The 26,685-nt window shown below is 31.7% G+C and overlaps 1 protein-coding gene, 1 long non-coding RNA gene and 1 pseudogene across 3 annotated transcripts in view; 2 read left to right on the forward strand and 1 right to left on the reverse strand.

Annotated features, from left to right (window-relative positions):
• The first annotated feature begins 7,320 nt into the window (after nucleotides 1-7,320).
• LOC147398029 (EG45-like domain containing protein) lies at nucleotides 7,321-9,855 on the forward strand. Its single transcript, XM_086448900.1, has 4 exons — nucleotides 7,321-7,435; nucleotides 8,209-8,488; nucleotides 8,597-8,654; nucleotides 9,817-9,855. Exons 1-4 carry the CDS (start codon nucleotides 7,321-7,323, stop codon nucleotides 9,853-9,855), a joined length of 492 nt encoding a protein of 163 aa, XP_086305026.1.
• A 4,445-nt stretch (nucleotides 9,856-14,300) lies between these two features.
• LOC147398030 (EG45-like domain containing protein pseudogene) lies at nucleotides 14,301-15,685 on the forward strand (annotated as a pseudogene).
• An 8,386-nt stretch (nucleotides 15,686-24,071) lies between these two features.
• LOC147398031 (uncharacterized) overlaps nucleotides 24,072-26,685 on the reverse strand; it is a 6,568-nt gene continuing 3,954 nt past the window's right edge. Inside the window, exons 3-5 of one of the 2 annotated variants that reach the window (XR_015179720.1) lie at nucleotides 25,690-25,746; nucleotides 24,754-25,302; nucleotides 24,078-24,601 (exon numbers count right to left, since the gene is read on the reverse strand). This is a non-coding gene — a long non-coding RNA (uncharacterized LOC147398031). Of the gene's footprint in view, nucleotides 25,303-25,689; nucleotides 25,747-26,685 lie in introns of both variants that reach the window. The other variant, XR_015179719.1, reaches the window with a different exon arrangement.

Genomic DNA, 26,685 nt, shown 5'->3' on the forward strand with positions numbered 1-26,685 from the left:
AAGATACTTGAGAATGATTTTTAAATTATTTTGAAATGTCGTATAGACCTTATGATTTTAACAAAGTTTCATTTATTTCAGATAAATAAAAAGAAATAATATTTGTAGTTGATAAATATTTTTCTTTATCATTTCATTTTTTTTTTTGTATTCAAAATTTTCAAATAAATTTTAAAAAAAAATTATAAATTAGATTTATTTTGTAAATTTTTAGAAAATGTGACTAAAACTTACACTGAAATTGATTGTAAAAATAAAATAAAAATTAATTAAGAGAAAAATATTGAAATATATAATTTGATTATATCATAGGAAGATTCAACACATACATTAGTTCATTGGGTAGTAAGTCATTTTTTAATTCTTCGTTTTAAAATAATAAGATCAAATGTAACTGAAAGTTTTATTATTTATGAAATCAATAACCATATTATTAGAAGATATTATGTGTAAAATAACTGAATTACATAATAAAAGTAGATTAAATAGTCTTATTTGAAATTCTCAATTAATTTTAAGGGTTGAGAATAAAATTAAAAAATATATAAAAGATTATTAATTGTAAAATTTTAACTATTAATGATACGAGATTTGATGAGTATGATCGCACAAAAAAAATGCATGTAGTTCAAATAGATCATAGATATTATACAGGTGAAAAATGAGTTCAAACACTTATTTCATGTCAACATACAATAAAAATATGCAATATTAAAAATGAGATAAATATCAATTTTATTCTAACGAATTCATTATTAAAAAAATATGGATAGTGTTATGCAATTTCTATAGAAGGTATTCTAATTCCATATGAGTTAGAAAATTCTCTGCAACGAAAAGAACGAATTTTACTGCAAATGACTCGACGTCGACCTGATTGTTAAAATGTCAACAGAAAAAAGATCAACGTTCAAGATGTGCGACCATTATATTATACTTGTTGATCCCTAGTTATAAATAATGAAGAGTATTCTCTAATGTGATCGTTATCTCTCCAAATGGAAGATTGGACATGTAAGTTTGTGGTCAAAATTTCTTAAGACATAATATAGACACTAATTGTGATATAGTAACTTGATGCGCTAATAATGCATAAAATCAACAGTGACCTATTGCGGATCACTAATATCCAATCTCTAAAAAATTACGAATGACATCGCACTCGTAGAGAATAATCGTAATCAATTTGCATTATTATAAAATTATAAAATTCTAATTAATTTATATTATTATTTTTTAAATATAAAATTCTAACATGTTCCACCCAAATATCACAAGATATATGATCCTTGAGATCGTTTATAATATCGTCTGTAATTGGACCTTTGAGAATACGTCCGTCATTAGCTGTCAACTATTTTAACAAAAATAATTATATAAATAAAGTATTTAAACATTTAAATACTTGTTTTACTTATAAAATTATTGATTATACTCTAATCATAATCTTGATGATCAAAATCTTTATCTAGATCCCGATCGTGAAGATCTTGATCAAGATTCATATTAAGACATCGATCAAAATCAAGATCAAGATCTCGATCAACATCCAGATCAAGGTCATAATGAAGATCTTTATCTAGATCTTGGATTTGGATCTTGATATAAAATCTAGATCATTTTGATCAAGATCAATGGTTTTTAATTAGTAGGAGTGTGGTATCTTGATACTCAAAGGATTTCGTCGGAGGAGGAAGAAGAAGAATGAGGGAAAAAAACAAGGGAATAAGTTCAACACTTAAAGTGTCGAATTTTTTTTAAAAAAATAATAAATTTCGATTATTAAAGTGCTGGAGTTTTAAAGAAAATTATTTAAAAAGTTCGATAGTTCAAGTGTTGTATTGAAAAAAAAATATGTTTTCACGGCAGCTGAATTGTCAATTTTTTATTTAAAAAACGGCTCTTAAACTGTCGATTTTGATTGTTTTTAATAAAATATTATATTATTTTGGGTTTTTTTTGATAATTTTTCCTTTTTGAAAAATAGTTTTTTTTTTGTTGTTGCAAATATTAAAATATTTAACCTTTTTTTAATAATTTCCCTTATAGTTATTGGTTTTTATTCGTTGACTCATGGAAAAGGAACTCATATATTCACACACAACCCCTATTTCGTAAGGAGAAATCAAATGATCAAGATAAAAGATATATCCCAAGGATACATTACATATGTTTAAGAAAAATCTCAATCATTGGATTTCATATTTACATGAACGGGATCGTATGTGAACACAAGAGTTCATTTCATGAATCTATGGATCTCGAAACATAGGTGCTTTGTTTTTTTATTTTGATATCTTTCATAATCTTTGTATTCAAGAAAAGAAAACTTCAATGTGTAGAATTACAAACCAACACCAAAATGGACAAAACCATAGCATATTCCTTATGTATTCTTCAAGTTGTAATTACACCTCTTTAAAGTTTCCACAATCATGGATTATGAACCTCACACGTGTGCAAATAGCAAAAAGATAAAGAGGTAGAACTCATCCTACTTAAACAAAGGCTAGGGTCGATATCATGACCCATTTACAAATAATAATAATAAATAAAAATAACTATGGGCGAGAAATATATCAAGATTATAATAATATATACATGATTTAAAAAAATATGAAAGAAATAGACAAGAGCTATAAGATTCACTTCCTTAAATCTATAGTCTCTTTGGTGAATTCCAATGAGTTTTTGGTAGAGAGAACGAATCTCTCTCTACTTTGATGGTATAAAATGTTGAGAGGAAGTTACAATTTAGAAGATTATTTTTAAGGGTTTATTAGTGAAATAATAATATTAAAGTGACCTTGGGCTAGAACCTCATATTGCACTTCTTGACGTGAAAGTGTATGTGTAGCACCCCGTCAAACACTAACACAAATCCCTATGTCAAAACTCGAGGTACTAGGTGGCACCTCGAAATTTCGGTATGATCTCCTCCGTTTATGTTAGCATTCAAGGCTTTCAACCTATACCTGATAAACGACATATATTCCTGCATATATACATTCAAAATATAATACTAGCGGAAACCTATATACATCTAATAACGTACAAAAATCAGAGTGCGGAAGAAGAAGTTTATATACACGATTATACATGAATTCCTTACTCTAACAAAATACCTAACGCTCAAAATCAAAATCTATATTACTCTTAGACAAATCAACACCACTAGGGGTAATAACCTCAGTACTCACCAGGTAATGGACTCTGGTCGTCTATCTGACCCACCAGATGGTCCCCATTAGTTGGTTCTATGCCTACCTCGCTAACTGCAAATTTTGAAGTTAAAAAAAAAATAGGAAGGAACGGGTGAGTAACAATGGTTACCTAGTAAGGAAACAAACCATTTTTGCCAATAACCCCTCCTAATATGAACGAATAAACATACTAAATCATTTTAACATATGTAAAGTTTTACAGAATAAACTACGATTAACTAGTACATATAGCCAGGGATGAGCAACTAAACATTTTAAAACTGACATTACATCAATCAACAGTACTCACTATAACATTTTCTTTATATACAAATCTAATTAATCAAATAAAAACATTAAACATGCATTTCATTTTATATATCAAAGTAAGGCAACATATACATAATACACTATGGTGGAGTATTAGAATTAGAGAGTTCGAATTCACGACTGGATCGCTCCCAGTCGGGACATGATCTTATAATTCTTTTCTAGCTTTCAGTTCCTGATTTTGTGGTCGGTCGCTGCACTTACCATGTTTGGTTGACCATTTATCCGGCTCAGGCTGACCGTTTGACGTGACCGTAAGCAATAGGTCTCTTTTCGATGTATCAGAACGTTCGACTACTATAGATTGTTAGTGATCACTGACTAATCATCTTCGTCTATGCCTATCAGGCGTGCATGTGATTCCCAAATATACAAACCATTCGTATACACCTTTACAATACAAGTTCACTGGTAACGATAGAGAGGAATAAACCCGGATTTCAATTGTGACTCCACTCTCATACACGTCCCATACCACATATGAGTTTGGTGGTCCCTATCGTACATCCCAGGATAGTACACCACTTCGGATGATATTACGCACTATCCCTTCTAGGGGTGCACATTGGATTGGGTAAATCCGAGATCCGAACCAATCCGAAGCTTTTGGATTGGATTGGTTCGGACTAAACACACCCACGGTTCGGGTACGGATCGAAGAAAAAAAAATCCGATTAATTTGGTTCGGTTCCGGATTAGGATATAATAGAACCGAACCAATCCGAAAACCGAACCAATTATATATATATATGTATATATATATAATTATTTAAAAAATAAAATTTCAATTTTTTATTTCTTTCTTCTTCTTCCTTTTAATTTTTTTATTATCCCAAAGTCCACGTTCAAAAAAAGTCCTACTTGCTTTTAAGGTTTGAAGATTGGAGGAGATAGAATGCTTGGATTGAGGAAGAAGGTATCTATCTTCAATAAGTATGAGAACCGAGAACCGATCCGAACCAATCCGAACCAAGATTGGATTGGATTGGTTCGGTTTTATAGGGTAATTGGATTGGTTTGGTTTCAAATTTATAGAACCGATCATGTTTGGTTCGGTTTCAATTTTGCCAAAATCCGAACCAATCCGAACCATGTGCACCCCTAATCCCTTCAGGCATTTACAGACTCTTTAACAGCTCACAAAATAGCTACATATATATATATATATATATATATATTATTTTCATTTGAAAACAAAAGAGAAAATTAACAATAAAAGATTGAGAATTGATATCCAGTTTTCTACCATGCAAGTGTGGCCACACGACCTAAAATAAATAACATAACGGAAAAGTAAACAACACATCGCGCTAACAGAAAGTAAATAAACATGCAACTAGTAACATTATCCCTGGATATCCATTCACCAACCTATACATCACACAACAATGTAAAATGCAGATATCACCCCTCGGGTGTGATTTTGACATTTTACTATTTCATACCCTTTTTTCCTTTTTTTTCGATTTTTACAGTTTTCAATCTCTTCAATAAAATATCCATTTTCTGATATTCATCAACTCAATATGAGTTTATTGAATATTAAATCATATTTTTCAATTATAGAATTTATTTTTAACAATAATATTAAAAAATACAAATTTTATATCAAAACGGGGTTCGAGTAGTGCACAAGACCCAACTGATGGAAATAATTCGTTAAAATACCTTACCCACGTATAATTTGTTAAAAAATACAATTAAATATATCAAATATGCAATTTCTAGTGTGAATTTTGAAATAACCAACAGAATTCTATATTTTGGAAATATATCAAAATTTTCTGATAAAATCATAAATGCAATTTTCACAATCTATGATTACTAATAGAAAATGAGAGTTCCTTATTATCTCTAGGCGACAGAATTAAAGTAGTTCACGAAAATCGAGGCGATCGCGCACGTGAAAATTGAGATAATTCGTACTTCGAGGCAGCTGATTTTTGAAACCAACCTGGTGGTTTCGAAGATCTCGATGTGGTCGTCCTTTCTCCCTTTGCTGCGGAGGATTGTTTGACCCCGAAACGGATGAAATCCGAGGTCGAAGTTACAAAATCTCCGTATAAAAATATAGCTAATTTTTGACGATACGGGTGAAAAAGACGAGAAAATGGAAGGAATTTGGGTGGGTTTGTAGAGAACGAGGCTGCGAACATTTTTCCCTTCTACATCGGACGTCGACGGTGAACGGTTCGCGACAATCGGAGTTGGAAGATTTGGAGAAAAATAAATTTTTGAAAAAAAAACGTGGATGGTTTTGGACGGGTTGGAGAAGATGAATAGTGAAAAATTTTTTAAAAATTATTTATATAAAGTCTCGGGACGAAATCGGTATTTTGATTATTGCTTCGATCGACGATAACTTGACCGTTCGGACACCAAAACTGACAAATGGATACTCTATTTTATCTAATTTTTTGTTCCGAATCTAATGATATAGTTAATTTCTATGAATTTTATCTCTAAAAAAAATTTACATTTTTTCCTTTAGGTGATCCATAAAATTGACGTCATTTTCATTTTTTACGATAATTCGACTTTCTGTGCTCCAAAAATGATAAATAAATAGTCAATATTCAATAATTTTTCGTTAGGAATGGTATAATCAAATCTTAATAATTCTTATTCTAGCAAAAAGTTACTATTTTAGCCTATTTCGACTCGGTAATCGAGGATTTTGTAACTTTTATATTCAGATTCGCATTTGAGCGTGCTTACAGGTTAAAGTATGTTTTTCGATCATTTTGAATTTAATGGTGAGGTCAGATTTCCTTTAAAAATGATCAGAAATATTCTAAAATTTTACCCCTAAGTCCCACTTTCAAGATTTTCTTAAAATTCTACTATTTTTTTCTCGAGATACGAATTAAAAACTTGGGATTTTACAGTATGGGAACCATATACGCTTTCATCAAGATACGAGTGAAAAACATCTATGGTTCCTATCCACATTCACCTCAAGAAGTGTGATACAAGGTTCTACCTTGAGGTCGCTCCAACACAACTCTTAGAGAAATTGAAGGTGAGGAAATTTTTGTCCAAAAACGTAAGTTACTATAACAAATAAGCCTATTTTGAGTATTAAAAAAATAGTGACCCTTTCTCATCGTTGCCATACAACTATGGAATTTTTATGTTAAATGTCCTTAAAACAATTCAATATTGTAACTTAAAGGAAAAAAGATCTTTTAAACCTTGAAAATGATATATTAGAAAATTTTGAATATAAAGTAATTTTGCATCTCAAATAGCAATTAAAATAATTTTTTATTATTTAAATAATTCATTATTATTATATTAATATATTAAACATAAAAATGGCATCATTTTAAGATTCGCCTTAGGCCTCAACTTGTATCCAGCCGGCCCTTGTTAGTTCAAACAAGTTTTAATGAAAAAGGCAACATAAAATCCAATAGAATTGACTTGGCCCAGTCGAGTTTCAATTCAACTTTACTAGTTTTAAAACATCAATCTACACTATCTCAATTTTATAACATATTTCATACATTGTTGAATTGCCGTAAAAAATTTGGTAGACCCACCAAATATTTTCCTTGTCGCATTCAAATAGAATCAAAAGATCTGAAAGAAAATTTTTGTATTATTGTCCCCTTCCTTCAAAGCCAAGCACATAGCATAAAAATTCATACTTCTCGATTAGTGTAATTTCCATAAAATATTACTCGTAGCATTTAAACATTATCTATAAATAACCCCTCATGACAAATCTAGTCATCACCACCACCAAGCACTTTTTTTCTTCTAAAATCTAAATAAAATAATAATGGCAGTTTTACATCGTCTCCCCTTCCTAGCCATTGCAGCAATATTGAGCTTCTCTTCCATCCGAGTTGGTGCGGATGGTGGAACTGCGACCTTCTACACTCCTCCCTATGTTCGTAAGTATTTATGACTAATCTCAAATATTGGGGACAGCAATATGAGTTTTATTTCAGTTCTATCCCAAGCTATATCTAAGGGTTGAACGTAGGGAGTAGGACTATCAATGGATTGGATCAGGCCCAAAATCCAATCATACAAACTTTGGATTTGGATTAAAGATTTGGGTTTCAATAACGCTCCAATTTGATATTTACTGTATCAGTTTTTTTAATATTTATCAATCATGTTTCGATCCTAGCCCCCAATAAAATATGAGAAATTATGTTATATATTTTGTTTAAACATTTGAAGTTTATATATATAGATTTGGTCTGATTTGATTGTTATTGGATCAGTCCTAATGTTGAGGTCCGGAAAAAAAATTCTGATTGGGCAAGGGTCTGATTAACCGATCTCATTTGATCCATTAATAATCCTATTGAGGAGAGAGACGAGAATGGTTGAGTCAAATGATGGGTGATTTCTATCCATTCGATTCAACCATTATTTTCATCATGGGCTTGGATACTACACATAGCATTGTTCATAAAGCCCATGTCGAAGAAATGCTAAATTTCAATGATTACAAATTCACAAACCACTAAAATGGTTGGCCATGCATTTGTAGATCATTGGGAACCAAAGAGTGTAACATGTAGAATACAAGTAGCTATTTAACAGATAACTCCCAGTTGTACAGGATCCAAATGGATTAATTAAATATACTAGTAGTTGCATCATTATTTGATGATCAATCCACCTTTGCCCTTAATTTCTTCTACATATGCAGCTTCTTCTTGTGATGGGTTCCACGATGATGGAGTGATGATAGCAGCTGCAAGCGATGCAATATGGGACAACAAAGCGGCTTGTGGAAGGAATTACAAGGTCACGTGCCTTAGTGCCACCAACATGGGGGTCCCACACCCATGCAGAGGGGATGGAACAGTAGTGGTCAAGATCATTGACTATTGTCCTGCCGGGTGTCGAGGCACCATTGACTTATCCCAAGAAGCCTTCGCCATCATCGCGGATCCCGATGCTGGAAAGATAAACATCGATTTCCAAGAGTACGTAAAATTTTTATTTTCTTCGACATTAAAATCTCAATAACAATATAAGATTTTTAGAGAAGTTGAATATGATGGATTTTCCATAAGAAACCAAAAACCATTCAGTGGAGTTGGTCTAAGGCCTTGTCATGGATCGGGTTTGAATCAAATTGGGATTAATCCGGTAAGTATCAGTTTTGACTTTTGATTAGGAATCGGTCCGATAGTTATTGGATCCGGTCCATATCAGATTATCTTTCGGATGATAATATTGGGATCAAGATCCTAACCAATGACACTTGGATCAGGTTTGGATCAAATCAAATCCAATTTGACATTTATTTAACTTTTCATTAGGTTATCAAATTGGATCCTTATTGATCCACATTTCAAATATCTCAGAATTTTTTTACAATATTAAAATAAAATATTTTAAAACTTCTAAACGAAAAGTTGAATTTAATCAAAGTGATGTTATAGTACCACTTCAAGAAAGCTTCCTGTTTTTCCAGGGAAAAAAAAGATTGAAAAGTTGGCACCATTTCTAATTCATGAGGTTTGATGGTCAAGGAGATAAAATCTTTAGGTTGAAAACGAGAGTAAAATATTGTACATTAGAAGTTAAAGATTATGGATTCTGAAGAAAATCAAAGATTTTGATCAAGGGTTAAAGATGGGGGGCATTTCAATCATTTTGTGAGATGGGTATGTCACGATATCATCCACCAATGAGACGGATAGACAAGTGAAACGCATTGGACGAGATTTAAAACCACAATTCATTTTTCCCATTGTTGAACGACGACTCAAACGTATCAAAAACTCGTTCGAGACGACTCGGTCTCATTCATGGACTAGAGTAGATGCGACACCAAAACGAATGACTCGGTCTCGTTCATGGATTAGAGTAGACAAGACATCAAAACGAGTTTTAAAACCATGCCCACATGACTTCACATCCTTAGTTTTTAAACTCAAAAACTTGATGGACATCGAGACAGAGACTAGCCAAAAACTCACAAGTCAACTTGGATGAGTCAAATTGAAAATATATTAAAGTTATAAATAAATTTTACTATCTTACAATAAATAGATTTTTATTTTTGTTCTCTACAAATTTATTATAACTTATAACCGAATTGGTCGAGTTTCTGATTTGATTCGATGAATTTTCAAGCTGACCCAGTCAAGATGATGACTCATATCTGAGTTTCGAGGAATAATAATCAACTATGCATACTGCTAATTCGAGTTGCATTTACAATTAATTAATTAAAATGTGTATTTATTCACTATAACTAAATATCAACATGTCTTCATTTCTTTTGGTTTGTTGTCCATTGCAGAGTATGAAGGCTTATGTGAATGTGCCACAAATACATTGAAGATTGGAGAACAGTAACCTTCTACAATCATGTATTAGAAAGTTTATTTTGGATTAAGTTTCCCAAGTATAAATGAGAAGGACATCTTTGTTGTTCCATCTTAATTACAATCATTTTAATTTCTCCATTGTACAAGCAAAAAATCATATTTAGTTTACATCAAACACATGATTTCATAAATGCAGATCTCGACAGTGGATCCAACAAATACCTTAGACATTGATGATGAACAATTTAACGTGTATTAGTAGCTCACATAAGCAACTTGTACCAACATACCAAGTTGCCGTCATAAAAGAAAAGTTAGTATTTAAATTTAATCCCCTTAGATAATGAAGAGGAATTTTCTTACGGGATTGTAGGTAACTTTTCCTTTATATCTACATGTCATATGGGACAGAACTACTACAAATGAGTTCCAAGAGTTAAGAAGGAAGCCTACTTAAGGAGATTTGATTCATTCTGAATTTTTTAATCCAAAATGAAAGGGCTCACTTAAACCATTAGGAGTAAGTAACCTGTTTCCAGTCTTTGTTCCATTGTATTAGTTTTGTATTTCGAAGGCTTATTAAGATTTACAAGAAGTAGGAATGAGAGAGAGAGAGAGAGAAAAAGAGAGGTGGGGAGATGCTAACGTCTAATACTTCATGGGGACATTAGCATTGTCCAATACTTTTCTTTTTTTTTCAATAACTCTTTTAGTGAAAAAGATAAGGTTGTATTAGTCTTTTAAACAATAAATGCTTGTTTACGTAATAAATTCGATGAGTATTTAAGCATTTTGTTTATTTTTTATTTTTTATGGTATATGTTTTAGGGCAATCAATGCCAACATAATAAATGCATTTATTAATGACATAATAAAGATATTTATTGAGTAAAAGACTAACATAGTCTTGTGAGCAGTTAAGAGTTTGGATTTTGAGTGGTTTTTAAATACACACGACATCAAGTCATTCGTTCATCAGCTTAGCACAGAAATTTCTAAACAACAACTTAGTAATATAAAAAAAAGAATGTCTAATCAATTATTTCAACAACAAAAAACCTCATAGTTAGACTTAAACCTCAAAATTTGAAAATAAATTTGGCAAGATTATAAAAATCACCATTTTAAGTTGTTATTACTTCGAAATTAAAATTTACAATCTAATGACTCATGAGTGAATCATGTGCCTTAAAGATGAGTGGTAAATGAATCATAATAAACAAAGGAACAAATCCCACCAAAGACCTTATGAGATTAAATGAAATGCCCTTAACATGTTAATGAAATGAAAACAAAATCGTGTTACCTTGGCACTTATAATTTCAAAGATTTGATTTGTGCCAACATGCCCGGATGACATAACACTTCTAGGCATTTTCCATACATATGGTAGAACTAATTGTCCATAATTTTTTCTAAAGTACATTAACATTCAATAAAGATTATGTACTCTAGTAACATGGGTGGAGATCCAACTAAAGCTTCCTTCACCAATTATTAGATAACTAATGCGAAACACAATCGATGATGAGAATTGTTCAATGTAAGTTATCAATTAAAATAAAAAAACAAAATATAAACACTAGTAAGTAAGGATCAATCCACCAAGACAACGTTGATCCGATATTCTTTTTTACTTCAAACCCGATTTAGATTTACATAACCAATTTAAAAATAGTTTTCGAGAATAAACTATCTAAAAAGATAATAAAATAAAATAATTAAATCACTACGAAAGAGTTTAAATCGGTCTGATCCACTCTTGCAAGTTTGTTAATATTTTTTACAGTCCTCTATTTATTTCGATCCACTAAACAAAATTAATGTTTGTGGATCGAAAAATTAATTAGTTCTATTAAAAATGGATTTCAAAATATGTGATAAACTTATTAAATCAAAATTATAAGATAAATATTAAATGTTCTTTGTAAAATATGGTTTATCTTAAATTGATCAAAGTATAAATCATCAAAATGGTAGAACAAACAATATTATTTCCAATAATTTTTACTTAAAGGTTTTCACAATAAAACAATAAAGCATTGTTGTACAAACAATTAAAAAGAGATTAACAAAAACTTGCTTAAGCTTCCTCGACCGATCTAACGCAGAGTTTAACCAATAGTCATCGCAAGAACAATAAAATAAAAATGAAAGAAAGAGAACATAAAGGTGAGAAAACATAATGTCTTCTTTATTGGTCTTGATTTTGAAATCAACAGAGTTTCCTTAATTACAAAATTTCTACTTTTAAACCAAAAATTAAAAGCAAAACAAGAGAGAAATTTCCTAAAATTCTAAATATATTTAAACTCTGGTTTGGTCTCCTATTTATAGATATTAAATTAGGGTTTCTAGGGTTTTGTAAACAGAATAATTACAAAATCCTAATTCAATACGAAGCATCTTCAACCGCAAAGTTCTTATGCAAATCTTGATGAGTAACACATCGACACCACCATGCCGCCCACATTGACTAGGGTGATGCTGTCCATGTGGATCCAATTGACCTGGGTCTTAGTTAGGTGACTTTTTCCAAATCCTTGATTGTAATAGATTCTTTGAATTTTCTAATTTGTTTATGAAAATTTATGACTTTTTCCTGTTACACAAAAATAATAGTAATTAGTTCCTAAAATATATCATTTTATAGAAAATAATTATTATTATAAATTAACAATGCATTATATCTAATAAGGGGATTTACTGTATAGTTTACTTGTAAAATCTATGTAATTAGGGCTCTAGAAACCACTTTGTAGATCTCGATCACATTCCCAAACCTAGATTTTACTAGTCCTGAACAAAAATTAAGTAAAAATTAAATTATAAACTATTTTTGTAGTTGCATGATTGCATTTAGCGAATGCAACAAGTCATAAACCCCTAGGTTACCATAGTAGACGAGTTTGACTCATGAGGATTTATAGTGAATATACTCACAAAATTACAATGCTTTAAAAATATTAAAATCAAAATCAAAGTATAAAAGACAAATATAATGACATTTCACAAATCAGTCATAGATCCGTTATGTTTATGCAAAGTTCTAGTTTCCATTCCTCACTTTAGAAAATTTCAAAGATAATTTGAGTGCCTGTGCATTTTTCTGATTTTTCTTTTAACAGTCAACAACTTTTTCAAGAACAAGATTTCACCTCCTAATGGTTAAGAATGGTCGTTCTTCTAAATTTTAACTCGAAACTAATCATCCTGTCTAGGAGTGTGAGAGGTGTGGATGTTCACTTTAATACCTCTAAGGGACTTTATCTGTGATATTTCAACTTACTCACATTTTTACCATTGACAACTTTTACCCTAATGAAATTATTTGGTCTCATTGGACTCTTTTCATTTTTGTACTATTTCAATTCAAGCTTTCTTACTTCGATTTGGACTTTTTCACATCTTTTGTTTTTTTTTTATCAACTTTTTTACATCAACATTTTCTTGATGTTCTTTTTCAAAAAACATGTAACCATTTTTAAGGTACCCAATCTAATCCTATGGTTGTTTTCCAAGTCATACGTTGAAATTCGATAATAGGTACCGTAGAGCATCAATGCTATAATACATTCCAGCGTTGAGGTTCGACATTGGATAAATATTATGATCAAAATTGTAAAATTTTTGTGAAATCAATTTTTTAGTTTTATTTTTTTTTACTACAATTTTTCATTTTTATAACTATGGATGGGAAATATATCAAGATTATATGAATATATATACATAATTTAAAAAAAAATGAAAAAAAAAAAAAATATAGGAGAGCTACAAAATTCACTATTGTTCCTCAAATCTATAACCTCTTTGGTGAACTCCAATGAGTTTTTGGTAGAAAGAACGAATCTCTCTCTATTTTAATGGTATAAAATGTTGAGACGAAGTTACAATTTAGAAGATTATTTTTAAGGGTTTATTAGAGAAAGAATAATACTGAAGTGACCTCAAGCTGGAACCTCATATTGCACTTGTTTATTTGAAAGTGTATGGGCAACATAAAATCCAATAGAATTGAGCCGGCCCTTGTTAGTTCAAACAAGTTTTAACGAAAAAGGCAACATAAAATCCAATAGAATTGAATTGGCCGAGCTGAGTTTCAATTCAACTTTACTAGTTTTAAAACATCAATCTACACTATCTCAATTTCATAACATATTTCATACATTGTTGAATTGCCGTACAAAATTTGGTAGACCCACCAAATATTTTCCTTGTCACATTCAAATAGAATCAAAAGATCTCTAATGTGCGATCTGATAGAAAATTTTGTATTGTTGTCCCCTTCCTTCAATGCCAAGCACATAGCATCAAAAGGCATACATCTTGATCAGTATAATTTCCATAAAATATTACTCATAGCATTTAAACATTATCTATAAATAACCCCTCATAACCATCTCATTATCACCACCACCAATCACTATTTTTCTTCTAAAATCTAAATAAAATAATAATGGCAGTTTTACATTGCCTCCTCTTCCTAGCCATTGCAGCAATATTGAGCTTCTCTTCCTTCCGAGTTGGTGCAGATAGTGGAACTGCAACCTTTTACACTCCTCCCTATGTTCGTAAGTATTTATGACTAATCTCAAATATTGGGGTCAGCAACATGAATTTTATTTCAGTTCTATCTCGAGCTATATCTAAGGGTTGAACGTAAGGAGTAGGACTATCAATGGATTGGATCAGGCCCAAAATCCAATCATATAAACATTGGATTTGGATCAAGGATTTGGGTTTCGATAAGGCTCTAATTTGATAATTTACTGTATCAGTTTTTATTTTATTTTATTTTATCAATCATGTTTTGATCCTAGGCCCCCGATTTGATTGTTATTGGACCAGATAAAGCATTGACGTCCGGATAAAAATTCTGATTGGGCAAGGGTCTGATTTGCCGATGTCATGCAATCCATTAATAATCCTATTGAGGAGAGGGAAGAGAATGGTTGAATCAAATGATGGGTGATTTCTATCCATTTGATTCAACCATTTTTTCATCATGGGCTTGGATACTACACACAGCATTGTTCATAAAGCCCATGTCGAAGAAATGCTAAATTTCAATGGTTACAATTTCGCAAACCAAAAGCATTATTTATGTGTAAATTCACTAAAAGGGTTGGCCAAGCATTTGTAGATCATTGGGAGCCAAAGAGTGTAACATGTAGAGTACAAGTAGCTATTTAAAAGATAACTCCCAGTTGTACTGGAGCCAAATGGATTAATTAAATACACTAGTAGTTGCATCATTATTTGATGATCAATCCACATTTGCCCTTCATTTCTTCTACCTATGCAGCTTCTTCTTGTGATGGGTTCGACGATGATGGAGTGATGATAGCAGCTGCAAGCGATGCAATATGGGACAACAAAGCGGCTTGTGGAAGGAATTACAAGGTCACGTGCCTTAGTGCCACCAACATGGGGGTCCCACACCCATGCAGAGGGGATGGAACAGTAGTGGTCAAGATCATTGACTATTGTCCTGCCGGGTGTCGAGGCACCATTGACTTATCCCAAGAAGCCTTCGCCATCATCGCGGATCCCGATGCTGGAAAGATAAACATCGATTTCCAAGAGTACGTAAAATTTTTATTTTCTTCGACATTAAAATCTCAATAACAATATATGATTTTTAGAGAAGTTGAATATGATGGATTTTTCATAAGAAACCCAAAAACATGTAGCGGAGTTCGTCTAAGGCCTTGTTGATGGATCAGGTTTGAATTAAATTGGGATTAATCCGGTAAGTATCGGTTGATTAGGAATCGGTCTGATAGTTATTGGATCTGGTCCATATCAGATTATCTTTCGGATGATAATATTGGGATCTAGATCCTAACCAATGACACTTGGATCAGGTTTGGATCAAATCAAATCCAAGTTGACATTTATTTAACTTTTCATTAGGTTATCAAATTGGATCCTTATTTGATCCACATTTTAAATATTAAAGTAAAATATTTTAAAACTTCTAAACGAAAAGTTGAATTTAATCAAAGTGATGTTATATTACCACTTCAACTTCAAGAAAGCTTCTTGTTTTTCCGGGGAAAAAAAATGAAAAGTTTGGCACCATTTCTAATTCATGAGGCTTGATGGTCAAGGAGATAAAATCTTTAGGATGAAAATGAGGGTAAAATATTTTACCTTAGAAGTTAAAGATCATGGATTCTGAAGAAAATCAAGGATTTTGAGCAAGGGTTAAAGATGGGGGGCATTTCAATCATTTTGTGAGACGGGTATGTCACGGTATCATCCACCAATGAGACGGATAGACAAGTCAAACGCATTGGACGAGATTTAAAACCACAATTCATTTTTCCCATTGTTGAAAACGATGACTCAAATGTATCAGAAAACTCGTTCGAGACAACTCGGTCTCATTCACGGACTAGAGTACACGAGACATCAAAATGAACGACTCGGTCTCGTTCATGGATTAGAGTAGACGAGACATCAAAGCGAGTTTTAAAACCATGTCCACATGACTTCACATCCTTAGTTTCAAACTCAAAAACTTGATGGACATCGAGACAGAGACTAAGCCAAAAAATCACTAGTCAACTTGGATGAGTCAAATTGAAAATATATTAAATTTATAAATAAATTTTACTATCTTACAATAAATAGATTTTTATTTTTTGTTCTCTACAAATTTATTATAACTTATAACCGAATTGGTCGAGTTTCTGATTTGATTCGATGAATTTTCAAGCTGACCCAGTCAAGATGATGACTCATATCTGAGTTTCGAGGAATAATAATCAACTATGAATACTGCTAGTTCGAATTGCATTTACAATTAATTAATTAAAATGTGTATTTATTCACTATAACTAAATATCAACATGTCTTCATTTCTTTTGGTTTGTTGTCCATTGCAGAGTATGAAGGCTTATGTGAATGTGCCACAAATACATTGAAGATTGGAGAACAGTAACCTTCTACAATCATGTATTAGAAAGTTTATTTTGGATTAAGTTTCCCAAGTATAAATGAGAAGGACATCTTTGTGTTCCATCTTAATTACAATCATTTTAATTTCTCCATTGTACAAGCAAAAATCATATTGTTCACATCTTAATTACATCACACATCATAATACATCAATATAAAATCACAAACACACATACAAAATACATGATTAATAAATGACATGATCATAATCAACCAACAACATAGCATCCTCAATAAGACAATGTAACTTGTATTAGTACTCACATAAGCAACTTGTACCAACATACCAGTTGCCGTCATAAAAGAAAAGTTAGTATTTAAATTTAATCCCCTAGATAATGAAGAGGAATTTTTCTACGGATTGTAGGTAACTTTTCCTTTATATCTACATGTCATATGGGACAGAACTACTACAAATGAGTTCCAAGAGTTAAGAAGGAAGCCTATTTAAGGAGATTTGATTCATTCTGAATTTTTTAATCCAAAATGAAAGGGCTCACTTAAACCATTAGGAGTAAGTAACCTGTTTCCAGTCTTTGTTCCATTGTATTAGTTTTGAATTTCAAGGCTTATTAAGATTTACAAGAAGTCGGAATGAGAGAGAGAGAGAGAGAGAGGGGGGGGGGGGGGGGGGGGGGAGATGCTAACGTCTAATACTTCATGGGGACGTTAGCATTGTCCAATACTTTTCTTTTTTTTAATAATTCTTTTAATGAAAAAGATAAGGGTGTATTAGTCTTTTAAACAATAAATGCTTGTTTACGTAATAAATGCTATGAGTATTAAAGCATTTTGATTTTTTTTTTTTTAAAATTTTTTTATGGTATATGTTTTAGGGCAATCAATGCCAACATAATAAATGCATTTATTAATGACATAATAAATGTATTTATTGTGTAAAAGACTAACATAACCTTGTAAGCAATTACGAGTTCGGATTTTGAGTGATTTTTAAATACATACGACATCAAGTCATTGGTTCATAAGCTTAGCACAGAAATTTCTAAACAACAACTTACTAATATAAAAGAACGAATGTCTAATCAATTATTTCAACAACAAAAAACCTCATACTTAGACTTAAACCTCAAAATTTGAAAATAAATTTGGCCAAGATTATAAAAATCACCATTTTAAGTTGTTATTACTTCGAAATTAAAATTTACAATCTAATGACTCATGAGTGAATCATGTGCCTTAAAGATGAGTGGTAAATGAATCATAATAAACAAAGAGAACAAATCCCACCAAAGACCTTATGAGATTAAATGCCCTTAACATGTTAATGAAATGAAAACAAAATCGTGTTACCTTGGCACTTATAATTTCAAAGATTTGATTGTGCCAACATGCTCAGATGACATAACACTTCTAGGCATTTTTCATACATATGGTAGAACTAATTGTCCATAATTTTTTCCAAAGTACATTAACATTCAGTAAAGATTATGTACTCTCGTAACATGCGTGGCAATCCAACTAAAGTTTCATTTGCCAATTATTAGATAACTAATGTGAAACACAATCAATGATGATAATTGTTCAATGTAGATTCTCAATTAAAATAAAAAATAAAATATAAATCTTAGTAAGTAAGGATCGATCCACAAAGACAACGTTGATTCGATATTCTTTTTTACTTCAAACCTGATTTAGATTTACATAACCAATTTAAAAATAGTTTTCAAGAATAAACTATCTAAAAAGATAAAAATGAAATAATTAAATCACTAAGGAAGAGTTTAAATCGGTCTGATCCACCGTTGCAAGTTCTGTTAATATTTTTTATAATCCTCTATTTATTTCGATCCACTAAACAAAACTAATATTTGTGAATCGAAAAATTAATTTGTTCTATTAAAAAAGGATTTCAAAATATGTGATAAACTTATTAAATCGAAATTATAAGATAAATATTAAATGTTCTTTGTAAAATATGATTTATCTTGAACTGATCAAAGTATAAATCATCAAAATGGTAGAACAAACAATATTATTTTAAATAATTTTTACTTAAAGATTTTCATAATAAAACAATAAAGTATTGTTGTACGAACAATTAAAAAGAGATTAACAGAAACCTGCTTATGCTTCCTCGACCAATCTAACGCTGAGTTTAACCAATAGTCATCACAAGAGCAATAAATAAAAATGAAAGAAAGAGAACATAAAGGTGAGAGAACAAAATGTCTTCTTTATTGATCTTGATTTTGAAATCAACAGAGTTTCCTTAATTACAAAACTTCTATTTTTAAACCAAAAACTAAAAGCAAAGCAAGAGAGAAATTTCCTAAAATTCTAAATATATTAAAACTCTGGTTTGGTCTCCTATTTATAGATATCAAATTAGGGTTTCTAAGGTTCGGGATCCTTTTGTAAATAGAATAATTACAAAATCCTAATTCAATACGAAACATCTTCAACCGCAAAGTTCTTATGCAAATCTCGATGAGTAACTCACTGACACCACCATGCCGTCCACATTGACTAGGGTGCTGCGGTCCATGTGGACCCAATTGATTGGGTCTTAGTTAGGTGACTTCTTCCAGATCCTTCATTGTAATAGCTTCTTTGAATTTTCTAATTTGTTTATGAAAATTTATGACTTTTTCTTGTTACACAAAAATAACAGTAATTAGTTCCTAAAATATATTATTTTATGAAAAATAATAATTATTATAAATTAATAATGCATTATGTCTAATAAGGGGATTTACTATATAGTTTACTTGTAAAATCTATGTAATTAAGACTCTAGAAATCACTTTGTAGATCTCGATCACACCCTTAAACCTAGATTTTACTAGTTCCGAACAAAAATTAAGTAAAAACTAAATTACAAACTATTTTCGTAGGTTACATGATTGCATTTAGCGAATGCAACAAGTCCTAAAACTCCTAGGTTACCCAAGTGGACGAGTTTGACTCATGAGGGTTTGTAGTATATATATACCGACAAAATTCCAATGCTTTACAAATATTAAAATAAAAATCAAAGTATGAAAGGCAAATATAATGTCATTTCACAAATCAGTCATAGATCCGTTACATTTGAGCAAAGTTCTAGTTTCCATTCCTTACTTTAGAAATTTTCAAAGATAAGTTGAGTGCCTGTGCATTTTTCTGATTTTTCTTTTAACAAGCAACAACTTTTTCAAGAACAAGATTTCACCTCCTAATGGTAAAGAATGGTCGGTACTTCTAAATTTTAACTCGAAACTAATCATCCTGTCTGGGAGAGTGAGAAGTGTGGATGTTTACTTTAATACCTCTAAGGGACTTTATCTGTGATATTTCAACTTACTCACATTTTTACCATTGACTACTTTTACCCTAATGAAATTATTTGGTCTCATTGGACTCTTTTCATCATTTTTGTACTATTTCAATTCAAGTTTTCTTACTTTGATTTGGGCTTTTTCACATCTTTCTGCTTTTTATTTATCAACTTTTTCACACATATACATTTTTCTGATGTTCTTTTTCAAAAAGCATGTAACCATTTGCAAAGTACCCAGTCTAATCCTATGGTTGTTGTCCAAGTCATACGTTAAAATTAAACAATAGGTACCGTTGGGTGTCAATGCTATAATACATTCCAGCGTTGAGGTTCGACATTGGATAAATATTATGAACAAAAATTGTAAAATTTTTATGAATTCAATTTTTTAGTTTTATTTTTTTTGCTACAATTTTTCATTTTTATAACTATGGATGAGAAATACATCAAGATTATATGAATATATATAAATAATTTTTTTTTAAATGAAAAAAAAAAAAAAATAGAGGAGAGCTACAAAATTTACTATTGTTCCTCAAATCTATAACCTCTTTGGTGAACTCCAATGAGTTTTTGGTAGAAAGAACGAATCTCTCTCTATTTTAATAATATAAAATGTTGAGAGGAAGTTACAATTTAGAAAGATATTTTTAAGCGTTTATTAGAGAAAGAATAATACTGAAGTGACCTCAAGTTGGAACCTCAGATTGCACTTCTTTATTTGAAAGTGTGTGGGCAACATAAAATCCAATAGAATTGAGCCGGCCCTTGTTAGTTCAAACAAGTTTTAACGAAAAAGGCAACATAAAATCCAATAGAATTGAGTTGCCCAGCCGAGTTTCAATTCAACTTTACTAGTTTTAAAACATCAATCTACACTATCTCAATTTTATAACATATTTCATACATTGTTGAATTGCCGTACAAAATTTGGTAGACCCACCAAATACTTTCCTTGTCGCATTCAAATAAAATCAAAAGATCTCTAATGTGCGATCTGATAGAAAAATTTTGTATTGTTGTCCCCTTCCTTCAATGCCAAGCACATAGCATCAAAAGGCATACATCTTGATCAGTATAATTTCCATAAACTATTACTCATAGCATTTAAACATTATCTATAAATAACCCCTCATAACCATCTCATTATCACCACCACCAATCACTATTTTTCTTCTAAAATCTAAATAAAATAATAATGGCAGTTTTACATTGCCTCCTCTTCCTAGCCATTGCAGCAATATTGAGCTTCTCTTCCATCCAAGTTGGTGCGGATAGTGGAACTGCGACCTTCTACACTCCTCCCTATGTTCGTAAGTATTTATAACTAATCTCAAATATTGGGGTCAGCAACATGAATTTTATTTCAGTTCTATCTCGAGCTATATCTAAGGGTTGAACGTAAGGAGTAGGACTATCAATGGATTGGATCAGGCCCAAAATCCAATCATATAAACTTTGGATTTGGATCAAGGAGATGGATTTGGATTTGATAATTTACTGTATCAGTTTTTTAATTATTATCAATCATGTTTTGATCCTAGGCCCCCGATTCGATTGCTATTGGATCAGTTATAGTATTGAGGTCCGGAAAAAAATTCTGATTGGGTAAGGGTCTGATTTGCCGATCCATTAATAATCCTATTGAGGAGAGGGAAGAGAATGGTTGAATCAAATGATGGGTGATTTCTATCCATTCGATTCAACCATTCTTTTCATCATGGGCTTGGATACTACACACAGCATTGTTCATAAAGCCCATGTCGAAGAAATGCTAAATTTCAACGGCATTAAATTCACAAACCACAAGCATTATTTATGTGTAGATCCACTAAAAGGGTTGGCCAAGCATTTGTAGATCATTGGGAACCAAAGAGTGTAACATGTAGAGTACAAGTAGCTATTTAAAAGATAACTCCGAGCTGTACTGGAGCAAAATGGATTAATTAAATACACTAGTAGTTTCATCATTATTTGATGAGCAATCCACCTTTGCCCTTCATTTCTTCTACCTATGCAGCTTCTTCTTGTGATGGGTTCGAAGATGATGGAGTGATGATAGCAGCTGCAAGCGATGCAATATGGACAAAACAGAGCGGCTTGTGGAAGAAATACAAGGTCACGTGCCTTAGTGCCACCAACATGGGGTCCCACACCCATGCAGAGGGATGGAACAGTGGTTGTCAAGATCATTGACTATTGTCCTGCCGGGTGTCGAGGCACCATTGACTTATCCCAAGAAGCCTTCGCCAACATCGCGGATCCCGATGCTGGAAAGATAAACATCGATTACCAAGAGTACGTAAAATTTTTATTTTCTTCAACATTAAAATCTCAATAACAATATATAATTTTTAGAGAAGTTGAATATGATGGATTTTCATAAGAAACCCAAAAACATTCAGCGGCATTGGTCTAAGGCCTTGTCGATGGACCGGGTTTGAATCAAATTGGGATCAATCCAGTAAGTTTCGGTTTTGACTTTTGATTAGGATTTGGTCCGATAGTTATTGGATCCGGTCCATATCAGATTTTCTATCGGATAATAATATTGGGATCTAGATCCTAACCGATGACACTTGGATCAGGTTTGGATCAAATCAAATCCAATTTGACATTTATTTAACTTTTCATTAGTTTATTAAATTGGATCCTTATTGATTTCAGTCAAATTAAAATGATGATTCATATCTGAGTTCAAAATAACAATAATCAACTATGAATACTGCTAATTCGAGTTGCGTTTACAATTAATTAATTAAAATGTGTATTTGTTCACTATAACTTAATATCAACATGTCTTAATTTCTTTTGGTTTGTTGTCCATTGCAGAGTATGAAGGTTTATGTGAATGTGTCACAAATAAGTTGAAGATTGGATAACACTTTCCTCCTACAATAATGTATTAGAATTTTTTTTTTGGGATAAAGTTTCCCAAGTATAAATAAAAAGGACATTTTTGTTGTTTGTTGTTTGTTGTTCGATCTTAATTACAATCATTTTAATTTTTCATTGTACAAGCAAAATATCATATTTAGTTTACATCAAACACATGACTTCATAAATGTAGATCTTGATGGTGGATCCAACAAATACCCAAAAACATTGTTGATGAACACACATCTTAAGAATAATTTATGTTGAACCACAAGTATTACTTGGATTTATATGAAAGAATAATTTAACATGTAATAGTAGTTCATATAAGCAACCTCTACCAAGATACCAAGGGCGTGTTTGGATACCAGGAGCAGAACTACTGTTTCAAAGAGTAGGAGCTGGAGTACTCTGTGGAGGAGCTGGAAAAGTAATTCTGTGCAGAAAGGCGTTTGGCAATCAACTCTGTGAAGTACTGGCAGAAGTACTTTTGTGCTGGAAGTCTGTTTGGGAACCATACTGACTTCTCATGACTTCTAGAAAAAAGACCAGAATACCCTTATATTATACCAATGACTGTTTTTGTTTTTTAGTATCATAATATGCCTTCAAACTATACTGTTTTTGACATTTTAACTATAAATATTAATATATATAATAAATATTAATATAATATAATTTAATATTTTCTTTTCAATATTTTAATTTTAAATATTAAATTTAATATAATGTGTTTAAAATCCATTATACTTAAAATTTTAAAAAAAAATTGACAGCACCTCTCTTTGATTTTATCCTTCCGTATTCATACTAATGAAATGCCCCCTTGCCCTTAGTCTTGTTAATTGAAAAAACCCTAGTTTTCCTTCTCCAAACCAGGCAACTTGGAACTCTTCAACTTTGATGTATATTATTTTTAATCTATTCAATCTTATCTTGAATTCATCTTTCCAATCAAACCTTAATCTTATGTAAAATAAATAAATAAATAAAACTCCAGTTTTTGTATACAAAATTTCATTATTTCCTACTTCCCTACAAAATTCTATTTGATTTTTCTTTCCAAAATCAATTGTCTTCAAGCTCTCCAATCTTCAACTATGGTTTTAAACATAACCTGATAAGAAAATTGCTAATTTTTCTACCCAAAATTTCATCGTTTCTATTTATCCAAAATTCTTTCTTGTCAGGTTTGAAGGTTGAAGACATAGAATCTTAAGATTGAATATGAAAATAATAAAATTTACCTGTAAGTTGAAAATAACTGGTTTTGAGAAGAAAATCAAGGGTTTTTTTACTTGAAACAAGAGCATTTGGGTCACTCTTTTTAAGTCTATTAAGGAAGCTTGAGGTCAAGAGAGGCATATCGAGTGAAAACACGACGTATCTCAAAATTCCACCAAAAACATGGAGGAGTGATTGTGAGTGGTGACCAAACTTCATCACAATGAAACATTGAAAACACTTAACGGAGGATCACATTCTCTCCAAGTTTAACTCTTTGGGCAAACAAATACTTCTTTTATGATTTACAATGATACAATTAACTTTGATAATTGGTTTATATGACAAAGGCATGTCCTATCTTCTCAGTGAACATGATAGGTGAATGATAATGTGAAGCACCAAATCACCTGAAACAAAGACAAGAAATGGAACCAAGATGATGCACAAAGGATTTTCCATACAAAGCTAACGAAAATCAAATGAAAAAATGTCCCGAGACATAATGTCCTCCACAGTCAGGATTTTACACAAGGCAATGGACCAAATAAAAGAAAGATACCTTGGACACGAAGCTCTTGTCCCCCCCAAATTGCAAATCAATTTCCCAGGCAATTAGGCTTCTCATATACACATGGCACAAATTTGTTCACAATAAAATGAGGTTGGCCACTAATTATCCTTTTAAGATATATAAAATAAAATGGTAAAAGAAACATGTGGCCTTTCATTGTCCTTAGAATTTTAAATAACTCTACATGCTCATTTTGCTGTTTCTATCTCAACTGCAACTAACAAAAATCTCAAAAACACAAGAAGAACCCTTCAAAGGGTAACCCACCAAGTGCCCAGGTGAGGACTATTGTTTTGTCCACTGAGGTGTTTTCGTTGCAAAAAAAATATTGGATTGCATTCTTGTCTGTCAATGAAGATAAAAAATAAGAAATCCTGAAATAAATTCTATAACTTAATCTGGGTCATGGCTGCGATCTGTCACTATCTCGCACAGTTGGGCTACAATGGATTATAACTTAATCCGCCCGCAAAGGCGCCAATATGCTCCTTCGTGAAAGAGAGATTTCTCAAATACCCATATATCACGTACAAGTACCTACATAAAGATGGGAAATGGGGATCGCATGGATCAACAGATACTCTTAAGAGTAGATAGAGTCTACAGGAAAACAAAATGCAATGGTTAAAGTAATAAACCAAACAGTAACAGATTTATAATCAACACTTTTTCTAATTTTTTATTATTTTATTACTGACTCTGATTTACATATTTTGAAGAAAAAATGATATCTAACGCTACATTAGTCTTAAAATGGCAAGATATTGGTTATTATAAGTTATAACAGAGATATAACTGTTAATAATGGCTGTCACATTAGGAATGCTATTTACGTTGGGAATACCATTTCAACAATAAATTACTATCAAGAACTTCGATATTGGGACTGAATTGGCATAAAAACTTCAGTATAATCAAGCCTACCTCTTTTGTTTTATCTCCAGCTACAACAGTACCATTTGAATTGTATGCCTCGAACTACTGCAAAAATGAGGCATGCTTGTCATTAAGCTTTCTAAGATGAATTTTATCACAAATGAAAGTAAAAATGACATAAACTAAATCACACCTTCAAGTCTACATATTCAGTCCCACAGGAATCGGTCATTTACTTCCAAACAAGAATTTGTTACGAAAATCATGACAGAGTCACTAATTCAACAGCAACCAAACATGCATAGTATGACTCTCTGAGATACGGTTCACATTCAAGAAGCACAATTTAGTTGTACTATTACTACATTTTCATGAATCTGCTAATTCACAATTTTATCCTTCTTGGTCTTTCCATTTGTAGACACCTCAATTGAAACGGGCCCTTCTCGAAAGGGCCCAAAAATATCGATTTTCTAAATAAATGGGCCAACGGGCCTTAAAGGCCCAAGTCATTGAAAAGTGACATTTTTACCAACCCGAGGCCCTAAGACCTCTCATATGTTTAGGAGGCCACAAAAAGGACTCGGCCTACCTTACGTCTTCCCATATTCACTCACCGCTCCGCTTCCAAATAAAAAACGTCAAATTTTCGATAAATTTCACCAACGGGCCTAAAAAGCCCGATTCGCCAACACGTGGCATTTTTGATCAAATTAATGATTGCAAAAATCTAAAAAAATTAAAAATTAAAAAGGTGAGACTTGAGATGCCTACCCCTCCTATACTATCACCGCTCCGCCTCCGTATCCGTTAAAAACATAGGCCCACCTAAGGCCCACAAGCCCTCAACACTTTCCTAAATCGATTTCTCATCTTACCCCTAGCCTAAAAATTAATCCACATCACCTAAAATCTAAAACCAACCTATACCCTCAAAATCCATTTCAAAACAACCCTCAACCAATCCTAAAACCAAAACCATTTCTAAAAACCCAAGCCCAACACTACAAAGCCCACAAATCATTAACCATATCCAATTCATTA

This window comes from Akebia trifoliata, chromosome 7, assembly GCF_017979445.1.
Source record: "Akebia trifoliata isolate Shusen 1 chromosome 7, ASM1797944v1, whole genome shotgun sequence".
NCBI classification, from domain to species: Eukaryota; Viridiplantae; Streptophyta; class Magnoliopsida; order Ranunculales; family Lardizabalaceae; genus Akebia; species Akebia trifoliata.